This window comes from Typopeltis vanoorti, chromosome 20 (assembly GCF_054136105.1).
Source record: "Typopeltis vanoorti isolate ZY-2024b chromosome 20, IOZ_Tvanoo_1.0, whole genome shotgun sequence".
Classification (NCBI taxonomy): Eukaryota; Metazoa; Arthropoda; class Arachnida; order Uropygi; family Thelyphonidae; genus Typopeltis; species Typopeltis vanoorti.
The window spans coordinates 2,581,361-2,600,626 of NC_143568.1; the positions used below are offsets into that span (position 1 = coordinate 2,581,361).

Below are 19,266 nucleotides of genomic sequence, written 5' to 3' on the forward strand. Positions count from 1 at the left end.
TCATCACTCCTTCCTGCTGTTCAACCAAGCGAAAGAACTCCGCAATGTCAACCCTGTAACCACCTCTCAACAGTTTAAAAGTCTCAATCATATCACCTCTCCTTCTTCTATTCAACAAACCCTGCAGTTCACATTCCCTCAGACGATCCTCATAACCAAAATTGTACAGTCCTGAAACATCTTTGTTATCCACCTTTGTACCCTTTCCACAGTTAATTTATCCCCTTCAAATCCTGGGGACCAAATCTGAGAACAATAGTCTAAGTGTGGTCTGATCAGTCTTATATACAACGGAATGATAACCCTTTTATCTCTGCAGGTGACTGTCCTTCTCATAATTGCAGCAATCCTCTGTATTACCTTCACCACCTTTGCAATATGTCCCCTAAATTTCAGGTTTCTATCAATCCTCAACCCCAGATCTCTTGTCTCCCCTACTTCCTAAAGAATAACTCCTCCCATAGAGTGTGCGGCATCCTATCGATGTTTTCCAAACATCAAGACCTTACATTTTGCTGTATTAAACTGAAACCGCCATTCATTTGCCCATCTATCTAGCTTATTCAAATCCTCTTGCAGGGCTACCACATCTGCACTATTACTAATAATCCTTCCCAGCTTCGCATCATCTGCAAACAACTGAATATCTCCTTGCAATCCATTGGCAATGTCATTGATATAAAGATTAAACAATATTGGTCCTAGTACTGAGCCCTGTGGGACCCCACTTGTAACCCTCTGCCTCCTTGAAACTTCTCCAGCATACACAACTCTATGTTACTATCAGACAGCCAATCCTGAATCCAGTTGACAAATCTGACATCCAGACCCCATGTGCTGCAACTTAAATATCAGCTTATCATGTGGCACCCTCTCAAATGCCTTCGCCAAGTATAAGAAAATTGCAGTATATGCCTTTCCCTCATCTAATGTTCTTGTAACTTTATTATAAAAGGCTAGCATATTGCTCAAACAAGAACATCCTTTCACAAATCCATGTTGATTCTCACAGATAACATTACCCTCATCTGCCCAATGCTGTATACGGTCCCTCGTTACTTTCTCCAAGATCTTAACAACTACTGATGACACACAAACTGGCCTATAATTAGACACCTCCAGTCAGTTACCACCCTTATGCAGTGGCACTATCTTACCTTCCTTCCATTCCCTGGGCACCTTTCCCGCAGCCAGACTTTCATTGAAAAGCCAGGTTAAAAGCACTGTCAGTTCCCTAGCACATTCTCTCTCCAAACTCATGGTGAAATACCATCCAGTCCCAAAGCTTTACTGATATCCAGAGTACTCAGTATCTGAAACACACTCTCCTCCTGTACCTCTAAACCTCGAACCTGCCCTATCCCTCTAGCATTAAAACTGACTCCTCTAGGATGAAATACTCCAATAAAGTGTTCATTGAACAATTCCACTATGTCCTCTGCATCAGTCACTCTATTCCCATTTTTATCCCACAATATCATTCTTCCACAGTCATTTTTCCTCTTACTGGCCACATAGCTAAAAAATTCACTAGGATTTTCTTTGGATCTTAGGGCCAATTTCCTCTCATATTCCAGTTTCGCTTTCCTTACCACACTAGTCACTCTTCTGGCCTGTGTCTTATATTCTTCATGCATCTTTTCTTCACCTCTCTCCTTATATCTCTTCCATAGCCTCTTTTTCGCATGCAATTCCTGTTTAGTATTGTTTGTCATCCACTTTACTCCAAATTGTGTCCTCTTCTTCACTCGTGGTATACAACTTACTACTGCTGCTAACAAATATCCTTTCACAATTTCCCATGCTCTAATGATATCCCAGCCTTCCAATTCCTCTCTCCATGAAACTTCCTGAAGATGACGTCTATGACTATTATAATCACCTGCTTTATATTGAAAGTTTATTTTTCACTTGGTTAGGGTATAATAAATTTAGTTTAATCCTTTATCCAAGTGTGAGCAAACAAAGTTTGCGCCTGAAAGTATCTTCAGGACGGGGTTAAGGTGGTACAACACCAGGGCAACTCGTTGCAAAGGTGGAGCAAGCTACCAGCAATCCTATCTCAGTATCTCCTATAATGCAAAACACATCTCCTTGCGGATATGACTAATGTTATGCATTAAGGGAAGGGCCACTACCCAGGCCCTTCCCTTTAATTTTATCACCTGCTTTATAATTCCACATAAGTTCCAGTCTCTTTGATACTCCTGCATGTCTATTCATTTTCCAAGTCAAAACCATATGGTCACTCTCCAACTGGTGGGAGATATGTCATCTCAGTTATTATCAATTCTTCTGATGCTATAAATCCAAAACTCTTGAACCTCTTGTTCCCTCTGTTACATGTTGCCTAAGACATTTATCCCTCAAGAATTCTAGAAATTCCATTCCCCTATTGCTACATGCATCTTCCTCTCTCCAATTTATACTACTGAAGTTAAAATCCCCCATAACAATCATTCTTCTTGCACTTGCCAAACTTAACTGCCTAAACATCTCCTGGTCCCCATCCTCTGTGCTCCTGGGTCTGTAGCAACACCCCACTAAATATCCTGTCTTGCCTATCTCTACCTCACACCATATGCTCTCAAAATCATTTGTCTCACTGCCTTTCAAAGCCTCCACTCTTAAAGGACATAGGTCGTCACTTATCATAAGCAGTACTCCACCACCATGCTTTCCCCTCCTATCCTGCCGAAAAATGCTGTACTCAGCGACTTCTATTCCTGTTATTGTATCCTCTTCTGTCAACCACGTCTCAGTGATCAAAATAATTTTTTGCCAGGCTGATGCTATCTGCGCCACCAATTCCTCTCCCTAATTCCGGATACTCCTGGAATTAGTATAAAGCATATAAATGCCATTGTTTCTATACACAGCATTATCCCATCTAGACTCCACTGGGCTCAGTGTTACCTGATGTCGTCTCCCTTCTCCCAAGTATCCATTCCCACAAGAGGCCACCCCTGCTATCATCCTCCCTGGGACACACTGACTCATTCAGAACAGCAATCTCTCCAGATGCCTACGTCCTTCCTCATTCAAATGTAAGTGGTCTCTTGCATACAATTCCTCTCTTTCCTCAAAGGCACTCCAAGCATCCACACATATACCAGTCCTCTCTTGTCACACATTCTAGCTATGATGTCATTCAATATTACTGCTCTTCTGCTCAGCTCATCATTATCATACCTAGGCAATATGCACACTATTTTTCCTCTCTCTGTCTTCTTCTGTACAGTCTCAAGAAAAAATCTCATATCTCTCGCTGCCCGACTTACATTACAACTCAAGTCATTTGTTCCTACCATCACAATCATCTCATCCACAATTTCACCTCTCTTAATTGCCATAGCCACCTTTTCTATTGTTCCTCCTGGCAAACACTCCTCACGCATCCTATCTTGAACATCACGGATCATTGAGTCGCTATACATTATACCTCTTACCATTCCCTCTCTCCAATTGTTTCCATTCTCTCCTATTGTTTCATTCCCATAGGGCTCTCTCATTCCTTCTCCTCTACTGCTATTCTCTCTTCTAGCATTCTGATACCTCTCTCTCCTACTACTGTTTCCATTCTCTCCTCTTCTAGCACTCCCATACATCTCTCATTCCATCTCTCCTACTGTTTCCATTTTCTCCACTTCTAGCACTTCCATTTCCTCTCTCATTCCGTCTCTCCTACTGTTTCCATCCTCTCGTTTTCTAGCATTCCCATACCTCTCTCTAATTCCATCTCTCCTACCATTTCCATTCTCTCCTCTTCTAGCACTTCTATATCTCTCTCTCATTCCGTCTCTCCTACTGTTTCCATCCTCTCATCTGCTAGCATTCCCATACTTCTCTCTCTCATTCCCTCTTCTACTGTTTCCATTCTCTCCTCTTCTAGCACCCCCATACCTCTCACTCATTCCCTCTCTTCTACTGTTTCCTTTCTCTCCTCTTCTAACATTCCCAAAATCTTCTAACATTCCCAAAATTCTCTCTCTCCCCTACTCTCTTTCGCCTTGCATTTATCTCTTCCATTCTCCTAATCTTATCTTTCATACTTCTGCTCTCATTCACAAGACATTTCACCTCTTCTTTCAGTTCATCTATCTCCCTCTGCAGGTCAGTCACTCTTAATCTAAATTCACTCTCCCAAACAAAACCATCTCCTAAATTTTCGCAGTCACTCACACCTTCCACACTATCAACTATTATTTTCTTATTCATATATATTTTTTTTTCATTCTCCTTTCATTCTCTCCTATCATTTTGTTCTGCTAGTTTCAATCTCGCACCAAATAGCCTCAAATGTGCTCTTTTCTCTATCCTGCAGCTCCACTTCTATTCAAAGGACACTGAATTAAAAAAAAAAAAAGGCAAGAAACTCAGCTAAAATTTTATAAAGTTTGCCACATTCATACCTGCCACAACAATCACATAAAATTTTATATGATTGTTGTGGCAGGTATGAATGATTTGAAAGGAGATAAAATGGAAATGATAGAAGACCTGAATGAATTGTTTCAGGTAGCAAAAGAAAAGAGTGAGAGAGTTAGAATGATTAGTCTTTCGCCACGGTATGACAGTGAAATGTTTAAAAGGAGGGCCATAATTCCGAATGACTTTGTGTGTGGGTTATGTATGACGAGTGGTGTGGAATTTGTGGATGTGTGGAGTGAGTTCGATGGGCGAAAGGATCTATATAAAATGGATGGCTTGCATTTGAATGGTTACGGTGTAAGGAGACTTGAGAAAGTGTTGCTGAATGTAATGGATGTGCAAATTCAGGGAAACTAGATTTATTAAGGGGGGGTAGATATACAGTCCTTAGGGAGGCAGTTGAATGTATGAATGAATATAATATGCCCGAGCGAATAAGGACAACAAATCAGAGTGGGATAGTTAACATAAGGCATCAAGGTAGGGTTGGGGCTAATGGGGGTCTTAAATTCATGTACACTAATGCTAGGAGTATTAGGAACAAGAAGGAAGAGTTTTGGACCATGGTTGGCACTTCCAGACCACAGGTTATTGGAATTAGTGAATCATGGCTGACTGTAGATGATATAGCTAGTGGGATTGAATGTGATGGGTATAGTGTGTTTAGGAATGACAGGGAGAATAAAATGGGGGAGGAGTATTGTTGATGATAGCTGATGAGCTACAGCCAAGGATAACATAAGTTGAATTGCAGGATAGAGAAAAGAGCACATTTGAGGCCATTTGGTGTGAGATTGTAGCTAGCAGAACTAAATATACAATTGGTTGCTGCTATAGACCAGGTGATGGAAAAGATGGTGGTGACAGTATGCTCAAGCAAATAGAAGAAATGAGTGGAAGGAGGGTAATTATTATGGGAGATTTCAACTATGGTCGCATTGATTGGAGTGAGGAGAGGACACAGGGGAGGAAGGAATTGGATTTTATGCGGTTATTAAGGGATAACTATCTGCAACAGCATGTAATGGAAAATACTAGGGGTCAGAGAGTGCTTGACCTAGTAATTACATCTGAGGATTTGGCTGTAACAAATATGACCACATTGCCACGAATTGGTGAGAGTGATCATAGTGCCTTCACTTGGGAGGTGGCTAAAGGTGTGGAATTTACAATTAAGATAGGGTACATGTGGAATTATCGTGCTGGTAAGTATAACAAGCTTAGGAGTTTGATTGGTTCAGTGCCATGGCATGTACAACTGCAAGGACTAGAAGTCGATAGTACATGGGAGGCAGTTAAGAAGTGTTTGCATGAAGCAATGGCTGACTGTATAGCTAGAGTCCGAATAATAAATCAAGTAGAGGTTAAATGGATGAATAACACCATTAAGCTTGAGCTGCAAAAAAAAGAAACAACTATGGAGGGAATTTAAGGAGAAAGGTGACCGGCAGGCACATGAACGGTATAAAGCACAGGCCAGAAGGATAACAAGTGTGGTAAGAAAAGCAAAAAAAGGATTACAAAAGAACATTGGCCATGCAAGCTAAAGAGAATCCTAAACAGTTTTTTAGATATGTAGCAAGTAAAAGGAAAAACGTACATGGCAGAATGATTTTAAAGAATGCCGATGGCAGGGAGGTAACTGAATCAGCTGATATAGTTGAGTTACTGAGTGAGCACTTTGCAAGTATATATCATCCAGGTGGTGACATTGCAGAAACAAATGTACCAGTAGATTATACGGGAATTGTGTGAATGAAGTGGAGGTGAGTAGTCTATTGCATAACCTCAATGTCAATACATCCGTGGGATTGGATGGTATACCGGCTCGTGTCGTATGAGAAGCAGCTAAAGAATTGTCAGTACCCTTGACCATTTTGTTTAGTTTGAGTCTCGGATCTGGGTTAGTCCCGAGGGGGTGGAAAGAGGGGAAAATAGTTCCACTGCATAAAGGTGGTTCCAAGACTGCTGTTGTAAATTACCGACCGATTAGCATATCAGGAATCATTGTCAAGGTCTTAGAGAAATTAGTCAAGAAAAGAATACAGGATTGGATAGATGAAAATGGGATATTGTATGGGGGACAACATGGTTTAGTGAAGGGGAGATCATGCCTCAGTAACTTGCTCACGTTTTATAACACAGTGATGGCTGAACTGGATAGGGGTAATGGGTTTACAGTAATAATACTACTGGACCTTGCCAAGGCTTTTGATAGGATACCACATAGAACCCTAATCAGTAAACTGGAGCAGATGGGGATAGATATAGGGTTGGTGAGATGGATAGGAGGGTGGTTGAAGGAGAGATACCAGAGTGGTTTATTCAGGAGCGGAGTCTAAAAGACGGCTTGTGACTAGTGGTGTGCCGTAGGGCTCTGTTCTTGGGCCACTGCTTTTCAATTTGTTCATTAATGATATAGGAAAGGATTTGAGAGGAAGTGTTCACTTGTTTGCTGATGATGCAAAGTTGGGTAGAGCAATTGTTAGTGTACAGGATGCCAAAATTTTACAGGATGATTTGGATAGTTTGGAGGACTGGGCTAGGAAAAATGGATGTCAATTTAATGTGGCAAAGTGTAAGGTTATGCACTTTGGGGTGAAAAGAATAGCAGCAGTATATCGCATTGGTGGAACCGTACTCCAGGAGATTGATGAGGCCAGGGATTCGGGAATGTTGGTGGATAGGGAATTGAAGTTTAGGGGGCACATTGCAAGTGACTAAATCAGCTCATCAAATCACTTGGCTTCTGAAAAATACTTTAACATGCAGAGACAAACAAGTTGCTGTTCCTCTGTATCGAGCCTTGATAAGACCCCATCTGAACTACTGTGCCCAGTTATGGGCACCAGGGTTTCTTCGTGATGGGGAGAAAGTGGAGAGGATCCAGAGACGAGTGACCAAGATGATAGAAGGTCTGTGGAATGAACCTTATGAGAATAGGTTGAAGATTTGTGGGTTGCAGAGATTGGACGATAGGCGAAGGAGGGGTGATATGATTGAGACATTCAAATTACTGAAGGGTTTCTATAAGATTGATCCAGAAGATATTTTTGAAAATATGACTGGTGGTGGGAGAACTAGGGGCCATGCATGGAAGATGAGCAAGAGCAAAGAGCATTATTGACAAGGGAGTTAGAGCTAGGTTTTTTACTTGGAGAGTGGTGAATGAGTGGAATAAGCTTCAAGAGTCTGTTGTGGGTGCTACGACCGTGAATGAGTTCAAGGCAAGGTATGATAGATACTGTGTCAATGTCGAATAGTTGTTCTTGACATGATGTTAGGGCCTCCCTCGATGAGTCTGTCGACTCCTTGGAGTTGCCCAGAACAATAATAACAATAATAATAATAAAATATAAACTGCAGAGATGAGATTTTTAAGAACAATTAAAGGGTGCACAAAATTAGACCATATAAGAAATGAAGACATCAGAAAAGAACTAGATATTTATAACATAAATGAAAGGATTAAGGAATATAGAGAGAAATAGAAAGCACAGGAGTGGAATTCTTCCACTATATAGCAAGCAAGAAGATAATTATGGAATTGTGTCATGCTTTCTGAATATGTATTGAACTGTAGCTCTAAAAAGTCTAGAAACTATTGGGTTACCTTGTTTAATTCTTTATTAACTGGGAAGTAATGTCCCTTTCTTAGTGAGCAAGCAGCTGCTTAACTTTTGCTGTAATTAGTCTGGATTAGTTTGATATATTTAACATTTACATCTTGTTCCAGCAGAGTGTCTAAAAGAGAAGTATGGGCTATGGAATCAAATGGTTTGTTGATAAAGTTCGATAAAAGCTACATAGAGAAACTTCTTATATTCATTAGATTTTTCAATAATCTGATTTACTGCGGAACAGAAACTGTAAAGTAGATAGTATATATTATGTGCATTTTATAGCTCTTTTAACGTAATTGTTTATAATATTTGGCAGAAGATGCTAAAAATAAAATATAGTAACACATATTTTGACTTACAATATATATGTATGATTTAAAAAATAAAAAAAAAGAAATAAATAAAAAGAAATTAAACAATGACATGTCACCTAAAAACATAAATAATGAACAAGAGTGAAATAATAAAAATAGCATCAAAAGGATATAGTGATAATGAAAAGTTGTTACCAAAACAACTATTCCTGTGTCAATATAGATGATATATCCTTCCTCAAATTGAGGGAAGAAGAGTTATAGCAGATACAGTGCTGGTATCTATTAAGCCAATGAGATGGAGACATACAAGCAATGAATGAATGAATGAATGCTTAAAAATTAAAAAATAATTAAAAGAGTGAAAAAGAACTAGGGAAAAGAAAAGAATTATCAAAATGTGGACTGCGAGGAGAAAATAGTGTATGGAAATAAGGAACATGAATTGTGCAGTTTCTGAGGGATAACTACCTTTAAGCACATATGACTGAAGCAACACAAAATTTTAAAGTATTGGATTTGGTGATATCTCACAATATGTGTTTTGCAGGATATCGACACTGTCACTGATAGGTGAGAGTGATCAAGAGAGTACTGGTTTGGGAAGTGGTCATGCAGGAGAAGGTTACAGTCAAGAGAGAATATATGTGAAACTGTAAGGCTAGTAATTATGGGAAGCTTTGTAGTTAAGTAGGATCGATACTATAAGCTGATAAGCTGTAAGTAAAAGAGGTTGACTAAGTATGGGAGATAATTAGGAAATCACCTGACACAAGCAATGTACAAATGTATACCAAGAATGAAGCAATTAAATAAAGTAGGAGGGAAATTCATGAGCAGTGAAATCAGACAAAATGTTATGGAATTGATACAAAACATTCAGTAGTGATCAGATGCATGAAGATAATACAATTCAAGGAAAATGACAAGCATAGTAAAGAAGGAAAATGAATGGCCAGTCAGGCTACAATAAATTCAAGGGAATTTATTATTCCACTACATAGCAAGCAAGAAGATAATTATGAAATTGTGTTGCTAATAGAATGTTACAGACCAACTATGGCAAAGGATGAAGTGGAATTATGCAACAAGCATTTTGTTGAGAGTTGACAAAGGCAACATCATAGTTGTCCTGAACTCTCATGCTTATGATCAAAAAATCAATTTGCTTCTTTTGGACTGGAACACATATTTTGTGATTATTAAGCTGACTTTTGGTAAGGATATACAGTAGTATCTCGTTAATCCGAACTAATAAAAACCGTGCTCATTCGGATTAGCGAATTTCCCCCCAAGAGACAACAATAACTAGCGTTTAAGACAAAAATTATCAGATTCTAATGGTACATCAATTGAATTCTGTAAATAAAGGAAGTAAATGATAGAAAAAAAGCTACTGTTCTGTAATGTAAAACTTAAAAAATAATACAGTACACAAGTTTATTTTAGTAAAAAATTTACTTTGTATGTACCTGTATTGTTAAGGATTCTTATTTAATAAAATTGCATAGTTCAGTACGTAACTTAATTTGCATAAAAAACATAACTTTCTTGCACATAAAAAAAAAAGTTTCACAAAATAATACAAAAAAAAAGTTTTTTTATTTCTTTGTAAAAAAGTCACTGATTTTCTTTTGCTTCTTGGAAGCTAAACTTTTTTCGAATGCGTATTCTCAGAGCTGCATTAGCAATAAAATTTTATAGAATGGCGTTTCATTCTGCTTAGCCCATTCTATATACATATTAAAACTGTCAACTGCCTCTTCATGTTTTACTTTTTTTTTTCAAGTTCTTTATCATCATCATCTTCTAATTCACTCTTTAGCAGCATCATATTTATAATTTCAGCATCTGATTTGATTTCGAATTCACTTTCAGTTCTACCTGTAATCCATTCCGTAACATCCGTTTGTGAAATTTCAACATTTGGATTTATATTTTTAACCAAATTATGCACGTTTTGAATTTCCTATTTTTGTGTATCACCGTAGTTATACTGTACTGTAATAATAATAAAATAAATAATAATAGTTAAAATACTAATTATTAAATAAAAATAATAGTACACAAAATAATACATAATAAATAAAACTTTTTTTTCCCTTTCAAACCGCAGTTCGGATTACTGGAGGGTTCCGACTAAAGAGGTTAGGATTAGCGAGATACCACTGTACGTACTACCAAAAGTCAGCTAAATAAATAACACAACATAAGACCACATCTACTAATCAAGCAACTATAAAAAAAATATAAATAAATAAATAATAAAAAATAAATAAAAAAAAACAACAACTCAGAACCCACAAAAATCTTGAAGATTTTTATACATTTTCTGAATAATCGACATCCAAAAACAACATTTACATTAGAAGTAGAAAAGGATGGAAAATTATCATTCTTAGGCATTCTTACCAACAAAAACATCACTGCAGGATTATCATTAAAAGTGTATAGGAAAGAAACCCACAGTCAGGCACTTACAAGCAAGCTTGTTCCCATCACCCTCAACAAAAATTAGGTATAATCAAAACTTTAAAAAATAGACCTTTAAACATAGTAAAAAAATCAATTGAAAACAAAAACTTCAAATCCTAATTAATTGGTTCCTCCAAAATGGCTACTGAAAAAAAAAAGGAATTTTTATTTTCTGACAAACCATCTCATGATAATCCAGAAATTAACTGCAAAGAATCACAAGGAAAATAGGCAAAATATTAAAGGCAGTCAACATCAGAACAGGCTTCAAATCAGTCAACACCTTACAAAACTTTCTACACTTCCCTAAAGACAAAGCTCTATTTTATAAACATCCAGGTGTATACAAGATTCTGTGTCCTATCCTTGTGGAAAAATGCAAGTAGATCAAACTGGGAAAAATTTTGAAATCCACAACAAAGAACATATAAATAATGTTGAAAACAAAAAGGGAAATAAAAATGGAACTCATAGCACACATCCTCAAAGAACATCACATGAGTTAGCAAATATCCTCCACGCCCTACTTAGAAGAGAATTACTTCAACAGATTGTTAAAGGATGTTGTAAGTTTTTCCATTTGGTTATACTATAAATTAAAGATACCAAGAAATATTAGTCTTGGTTTAATCCTCTATCCAAGTGTAAGCAAATAAGTTTGCACCTGAACTATTTTCAAGATCGGAGCAACTCGTATAAAGAAGCTAATGACTTCACATCACTTGCCTTAGTATCCCATAATGTAAAGCACATATCCTTAAGGACACGTATAATGCTATTTATAGCAAGGGTCACTACCCAGACCAGTTTTGACCTTTATTGAGTTCTCATCAGTGAGAGCCAGACCCAGAGGTGATACTAAGGTTGAAGTAATGCATAAGTCATATTTTCATATACTAGTAGCCAGTCTGGCTCTCACTGATGAGACCTCAACAAAGGTCGAAACCAGTCTGGGTAGTGATCCTTCCTATAATGCAGGGTTTCTCAAACTTTTTCAACGACGGAACACTTCACAAATCCTGAAATTTTCACGGAACACCTTGGTTATTTTGTAATGCATTAATTAATAATTAATTGGTAATTTAGCTGATTTTTATTAATTAATAATTGATAATTAATTATTAATTACTAATTAATTAAACAACAATTAAACCACCATTAAATTAATTTGTGCTGATTTTCATTTCACCAAAAATTTATATTATAAGTACTTACAAATGACTGCAGACTTTTTTTCCTGTATGCTGGTAGTTTTCCCCTTCTTTTGTACATCCTGGAGATCTTTGTAGGCTGGGTGGATGAATAGATAGTGAGTCATCCACCCTAGGTAGGATGGATGACTCACTACCTGTTCCGTCACAAACACCTTCAATAAGAGATTTCTTAATAGCAAAATTAAACAAAGTACCTTGTCTCTTATTCATATTAGAATTTAAATCTGTATTCCTATTACTTTAAAAAAAATCACGGCTATCCGGTTTCAGAATAAGCACTTACACACTGCAATACGAACTTGCAAAGAAAGTATTCAGTATTAATAGACTTGAGAACCGGATACAGACTACCTTGATCTTCAATTTCAGTGGAAAAATTTTCTTTACACTTCCTTGCTGTTTGGTCACTGACATTTGCAACACAGATGTTATTTCGTTCAGTTTTGAGAACACGCCACCCATTGTTGTAATCGGCTTGCAGGTAATTTTTATGATCGGTCATAAACGGCGGTATTCTCTTTCCCGATTGTTGAAAGATTTCGATGTGTGAAAATTAACGATAATTCATGTTGAAAAGCTCAGACCCAGAATGCCTAATAACATCTGTGTATCGTTAATTTTCACACATTGAAACCTTTCAACATTTGGGAAAGGGAATACCGCTGTTTATGATGGGTCATAAAAATTGCCTGCAAACAGATTATAACAATGGGTGGCATATCCTCTGTTCTCAAAAACTGAAGGAAATGACATCTGCTACACAGATGTCATTTCCTTCAGTTTTGAGACATATCCACGACATATTCATGAATATTATTCTCCTCAGAATATTTCTACTATAAAATATTTATTCATGAAAAATGCTTAGAAAACTAAAATGACAAATTCCAGAAATTCTCGTAGAACATCTATTCACCTTCCACGGAACACTAGTGTTCCGTGGAACAGAGTTTGAGAAACCCTGCTATAATGCATAGCATTATACATGTCCATAAGGATATGTGCTTTATATTATGGAATACTAAGGCAAGTGATGTGAAGTCATTAGCTTCTTTATACGAGTTGCCCCAGTCCTGAAAATAGTTCAGGCACAAACTTGTTTGCTTACACTTGGATAAAGGATAAACCAAGAATAAAATTTCTTGGTATCCTTAATTTATAGATTGTTAAAGGAATCCTCTGAGGAGATTCGCTCAAAAGACACACTAAATAGAAACCAAGGAATGATCCTTCATGACATAGGAAATAATTATTTACTGTATGTAACAGTGAAGACCTCTCCTGTGCCAGCAATCACATACACAGAGTTTATACAACAATGTGAAGATTGCATGCAACATGCCTAATGATACTTATGATTAAACTATCATTCCAGTCTTTTCAATTTATAGATATTAATGGCTATTGGAAAATTTATTTTTTGTTGGTTTTTTTACTTATGTTAAGCAACCTCCTGAAGATGCTGTTAGCCATATAGATGAGTCACCTCCCAGATGAGTCTTTGACTCCATGAGGTCTTGGGGTGATAATAATAATAATAATAATATAGACAGCAAAACATGTTGAGGAAATACATCTAGTATATATAAAAAAACATATGAATTAAAACCTGGTTATCTATTATTCAATACATATAAATACATTAATATATATGAATACATAAATATATGAGTACACGTGAAAAATATGTAAATACACGATTTTAATAATAGTTAATAAACAATCTTTTAGAAAATGCAGTAATAAGAATTCAGACAGAACATTTTCTGTTTACATTTACGCTGGTTAATGCAAAAGCTTTATAATGGCAAAAAAAAAAAAAAAAAAAAAAAAAAAAAAAAAAAAAAAAATCTCAAATTGCAATAACTACACACCTGATGAGCATCACTAGAAGGAATAATATAAGCTTGTAATGGATCACTAGAGTAATCTGGATTCTTCATTAAAGACCGTAACCGCTTCAGAAGCACCCCAGTATTTTTCATGGCCATATCTAGAGGTTCTGAGGTGGATGCACCAGCACAATGAGAGTCTAAAATATAATAAAGATATTCTATCTATTTTGTCCCAAAACCTCCATGCAACTATAGGTATTACTTAATAATATAAGCATTTATTATGAAACTATTAACAAGAGATTAAAACTTCTATCTTAATTTATATACAAATCTTGATTAAAACAATAAAAGTAAATTATAAAAACAGAACTGAATATTTAAAAATAAAGCTCTCAAACAGCTAATCAATTCATTAGTCCTAAATATACAGAATTTTAGCTTTTACTGGGTAAAATTCAAAACAACTGAAATGAATAAAAAAATAATTATTAGATAATTCAATAAGTGCACAAAGCTTGCTAGAATAACACATCACAGTAATAAAAATATTATTATTCCCATTTTTACTCCAATAATATTCTTATATTATACTTATGGACCATTTGAACAATTACTCTATATATGCACCTCATTTATGTGATATATGATGTGATATGTGAGGCAGGTGACCAGTGGTGTGCCTCAGGGCTCTGTGCTTGGGCCAATGTTGTTTAATTTATACATAAATGATATAGGAAACGGCTTAAAGGGAGAAATTCAGTTGTTTGCTGATGATGCAAAGTTGTGTAGTGCAATAAAAAATCAAGCTGATGTTGAAAGTTTGCAGGAGGATTTAAATAAGCTGGTAAAATGGGCAAAAGAAAATGGATGTCAGTTCAATGTGGAAAAGTGTAAAGCCATGCATTTTGGGATTAAAAGATTACCAGCTGTGTACTACATCGATGGAAAGGTACTCCAAGAGATTGATGAGGCTAGGGACTTAGGGGTATTGGTAGATAGGGAGATGAAGTTCAGAGGACACATTGCTAAGGTGTCCAAGATTGCACATAGGATTACTTGGTTGTTGAGGAACACACTGACATCCAGAGATAAAGAGGTTATTATTCCCCTTCATAAAGCATTGATACTTCCACATTTGGATTACTGTGCTCAGGTCTGGTCACCTGGATTCCTTGGAGATGAGGAGGCTGTGGAGAGGGTTCAGAGAAGAGTGACCAAGTTGGTGAGTGATATAAAAAATGCTCCCTACGTTGATAGATTGAGAGCTTGTGGACTGCAGAGATTGGTTGATAGGCGAAGAAGTGGGGATATGATAGAAACATTCAAATTACTAAGAGGTTTTTATAGGAATGATGCAGGGGAAATGTTTCAGCTGTGTGATAGTGATGGAAGAACAAGAGGTCATCTCTGGAAATTAAAGAAGAGTGTGGTTAACAAAGGTGTCAGAACAAGGTTTTTTGCCTGGAGGGTGGTGAATGAGTGGAATTCATTGCCTGACTTAGTTGTGAGCTCTTCGTCTGTAAATGAATTCAAGAAGAGATATGACAGATATTGTTTTGCTAGTTTGGGTCTCCCGCGATGAGTCTACTGACTCCATGGAGATACCCGTAATAATAATAATAATGATTCAATATAAAGATCTGGCAAACTAAATGTGTGAAAGCAGACCTGAAAAAACAGGGGGAATGAGAGTTGTTAAGATAAAAATAAAAGTTGGCTTTTATTTTTATCTTTTGGCTGGAGAGCAGATACGCTAACCATTCGGCCAACCAGGCCGGCTGAATATCATAACAGCTTTGTTAATTTTGTTGTCTATTTCCATATTTAATTTACCATCTTTAATAGATACTACTTAAGTAGATGAAATGTTTTACTTGATCAACAGGTTTCCCATTTAGGAATGAGTTGACGTTTTCAATGTACCTGCCTCTTTCAAGAATTCGTCTATAACCAATATTACCATGCTGCTGCCAATTGGTGAGAGTGATCATAAGTTCTTGACCTGGGAGGGAGCTAAATGTGTGGAATTTTTAGTTAAGAGTATGACAAGCTTAGGAGATTGCGTAGATCAGTGCCATGGCATGTGAAGCTGCAAGAGCTGGAGGTTGATAGTGAATGGGAAGATTAAAAGGAAGAAAAAAGATATTGTGTTGTATGGAGATTCTATAATTAAGGGTGTGAAAGATGGGAACGAATTAGTAGTTGTGGGAATGAATGATCTCGGTAATGAAAGATTTTTTGTGAGACAGAATCTGAAAGAGAATTAATGCAAATAGCAACAGTGGAAAGATCATGAGTGTGCTATCAAGATATGACAGTGATGAATTAAACAGAAGAACTATAGAAAATAGAATGTCAAGATAGCATAACAATTTTTGTAAAGAAATTAAACCGAATATTTATTTTATGAATGTCAGGGATGGGTTTGATAAAAGGAAGGAATTTTTTAGAAGAGCAAGGCATTTAGAACATTTAATGATAAATGATACAGTAAATGGTCAAAAACAAGAAAATGGGATTTTCTAGGTAGGTGGGCAGGTGATATAGTCAGCTGTTAACAATACTAAGGTGAATCATCACTGTGAATGGGATTAAATGTAATCAGAAAATGAATTGTATAGTGGGCTAATTCACACACCGGAAGGTTATGGAAGAAAGGGAGTATTGCAGTTTATGTATACTAAGGCCAGAAGTATTCGGAATAAGCGTGAGGAATTTTTGGCATTAGTTAGTACAACTTGGCCCAAACTTATAAGAATTAGTAAGACTTGGTTAACTACGAATGATATAGTTATACGGATAGAATGTAAGGGATACAGTATTTTCAGGGAAGACAGAGGGAACAGAATGGGAGAGAGGTTTTGCTAATGATAGAGACAAAGAGTTGAAGCCAAAAAGAGTAGAAGTGCCTCAAGATGACAGGTATGCATGGGCAGTTCATTTAAGGCTATTTGATGTGATGTAGAGATCAACAGGATGAAATATGTAATTAGTTGCAGCTATAATCCAGAGAGGTGTATAAGTGAGAATGTAGATGGTATACATTGGCAAATTTGCATGATGAGTGAAGGTTGAGTAATTATTATGGAGGATTTTAACAATGGAGATATAGATTGGGAGAAGGAATGGTCCCAAAGAAGGGAGTTTATACAGTTGTTAATTATTATGACTGCCCCAAGACTTCATGGAATCAAAGACTCATCTGGGAGGTCCTTTTATCACACACACAGCTCATCATACCGTGTTTTAAACACATTCAAACTCTTTGCAGACACCACATTCTCAGGCAAGACATTCCAATCATTCACAACTCTGCATGCAAATAACCTGCCTCTCACTCCCTTACTCACACCCTCTTTATAGTTTCCAGGGATGACCTCTGGTTCTCCCCTGATCTCCCACTATTCTCTGTAAAACTTCTCCAGCATTGATCCTATAACAACCCCTTACCAACTTGTAGGTTTCTATCATATCTCTCCTCTTCCTCCTGTTCACCAGACTCTGCAAATTACATCTTCTCAATCTTAACTCATACTCGACATTCCAGACGTCAGAAACTACCTTAGTCAGTCTCCTTTGGACCCTTTCCAACATCTCTTCATCCTTCTGAAAACCAGGTGACCAAATCTGGGCACAATAGTCCATGTGTGGCCTAATCAAAGCCTTATACAACGGAACAAGAATCTTCCTACTTCTACACATCAGTGTTCTCCGCATCATTCCCAGAAGCCTTTGTGTTGTCTTCACAATTCTGGCTATGTGTCCCCTAAATTTTAGATCCTTATCCACTATCAGCCCCAGATCTCTTATTTCCTCTACTTCCAACAATATATTCTCACCAAGCATAAATTCTGCATCCCATCTTTGTTTTCCAAATTTTAAAACCTTACATTTTGCAACATTGCATTCACATCCCATTTTCCGTGCCCAATCACTCAATCTATTCAAGTCTTCCTGTAAGGCCACAACATCTTCACTACACTTCGTGGATCATCCCAACTTTGCATGATCTGCAAACAACTGAATATCTCCATCTAAATCTTCATCTATATCATTAACATACAAGTTAAACAGTAATGGACATAAAACAGACCCCTGAGGCACTCCATTAGTGACTTTCCTTTTCCTAGATATCGCTCCCCATACACAACTTGATGATACCTATCAGATAGCCAGTCTCCAATCCAATGCACCAATCTAATATCCAACCCCATCTGCTCTAGTTTGACTGTCAACCTATCATGAGGTACTCTATCAAAAGCCTTTGCAAAATCCAAGCATATTACTGTGTATCCTTCTTCTCTGTCCAAGGAAGCAGTCACTTTATTGTAAGAAGTAAGTAGATTACTAAAACATGACCTCCCTTTAGCAAATCCATGCTGTCCATCAAAGATAATACATTGTTCAAACCAACTCTGGATCCTAGTTCTCACAAGCTTCTCCACAACTTAACTACAACACCTGATACACAGAAAGGCCTATAGTTTGATGCTGGAGTTGGATCACCTCCTTTATGAAGTGGCACAATCTTGCCCTCCTTAGGAACTTGACTGAGTGCAAGACTAGTATTAAATAAATTTTTTATGTCAAGGCAGGTGTCAACTCCCTGGCACATTCCTTCAGAATACATGGTGATATATTATCAAGTCCCACAGCCTTATTAACATCTAGTTTACTCAACTCCCCACACACCTCTTGCTCACTTACAGTCAGTCTCTCCTCCCCATCATCAACTGCTTTTAATCCCTCCATGAAGTCACACATTCACAAGATTGAAAGATTCTTTATGAACTGTTCATTAAGTATCTCCACCACACATTCCGCATCAACTGCTTTATACCATTTTCTCCAATCAATGTCATCATTCTATAATTATTCTTTCTTTTGCTGGCTACATATCGAAAGAATTCCTTGGGATTCTTTTTGGTTTCATTAGCCAACTGCTGTTCATACCTCTCTCTTTAGCTACCCTCACCAACCAAGTCACCCTCCTTGTTTGGTCTTTGTAGACCTCATGGAATTGGTTATTTCCACCTCTTATGCTGCCTCCACAATGCCCTTTTTCTCTGTATTGCATGCTTAATCTCTTTATTCATCCAACTCACACCCACCTTACTTAACCTTCTCACCCTTGGAATACATTTAGATATTCCATCTACTAAACAGTTTATGAAAATCCCCCAAGCTGCATTGATCTCTTTTCCAGCTAACTCCTCATTCCATGCTACACCTGCAAGCTGTCTCCTGAGCTCTTCATAATCCCCTCTCCCCTTGTAGTTCCACATATACCCTTTTCTCACAAGGGTTCTCGCACTGCTGGCAACCACCCAGTTAATCACCTCATGGTCACTCTCACCAATTGGTGGATGAT

At 37.1% G+C, this 19,266-nt stretch overlaps 1 protein-coding gene across 1 annotated transcript in view; it reads right to left on the bottom strand.

The window, feature by feature from the left end:
- Positions 1–19,266, bottom strand: part of LOC150095193 (xaa-Pro aminopeptidase 1-like) — a 606,338-nt gene that overhangs the window by 463,521 nt on the left and 123,551 nt on the right. Inside the window, exons 4-5 of the mRNA XM_090410814.1 lie at positions 13,932–14,089; positions 1,598–1,605 (exon numbers count right to left, since the gene is read on the bottom strand). Of these exons, the coding sequence (XP_090266940.1) occupies positions 1,598–1,605; positions 13,932–14,089 (166 nt within the window). The remainder of the gene's footprint in view (positions 1–1,597; positions 1,606–13,931; positions 14,090–19,266) is intronic.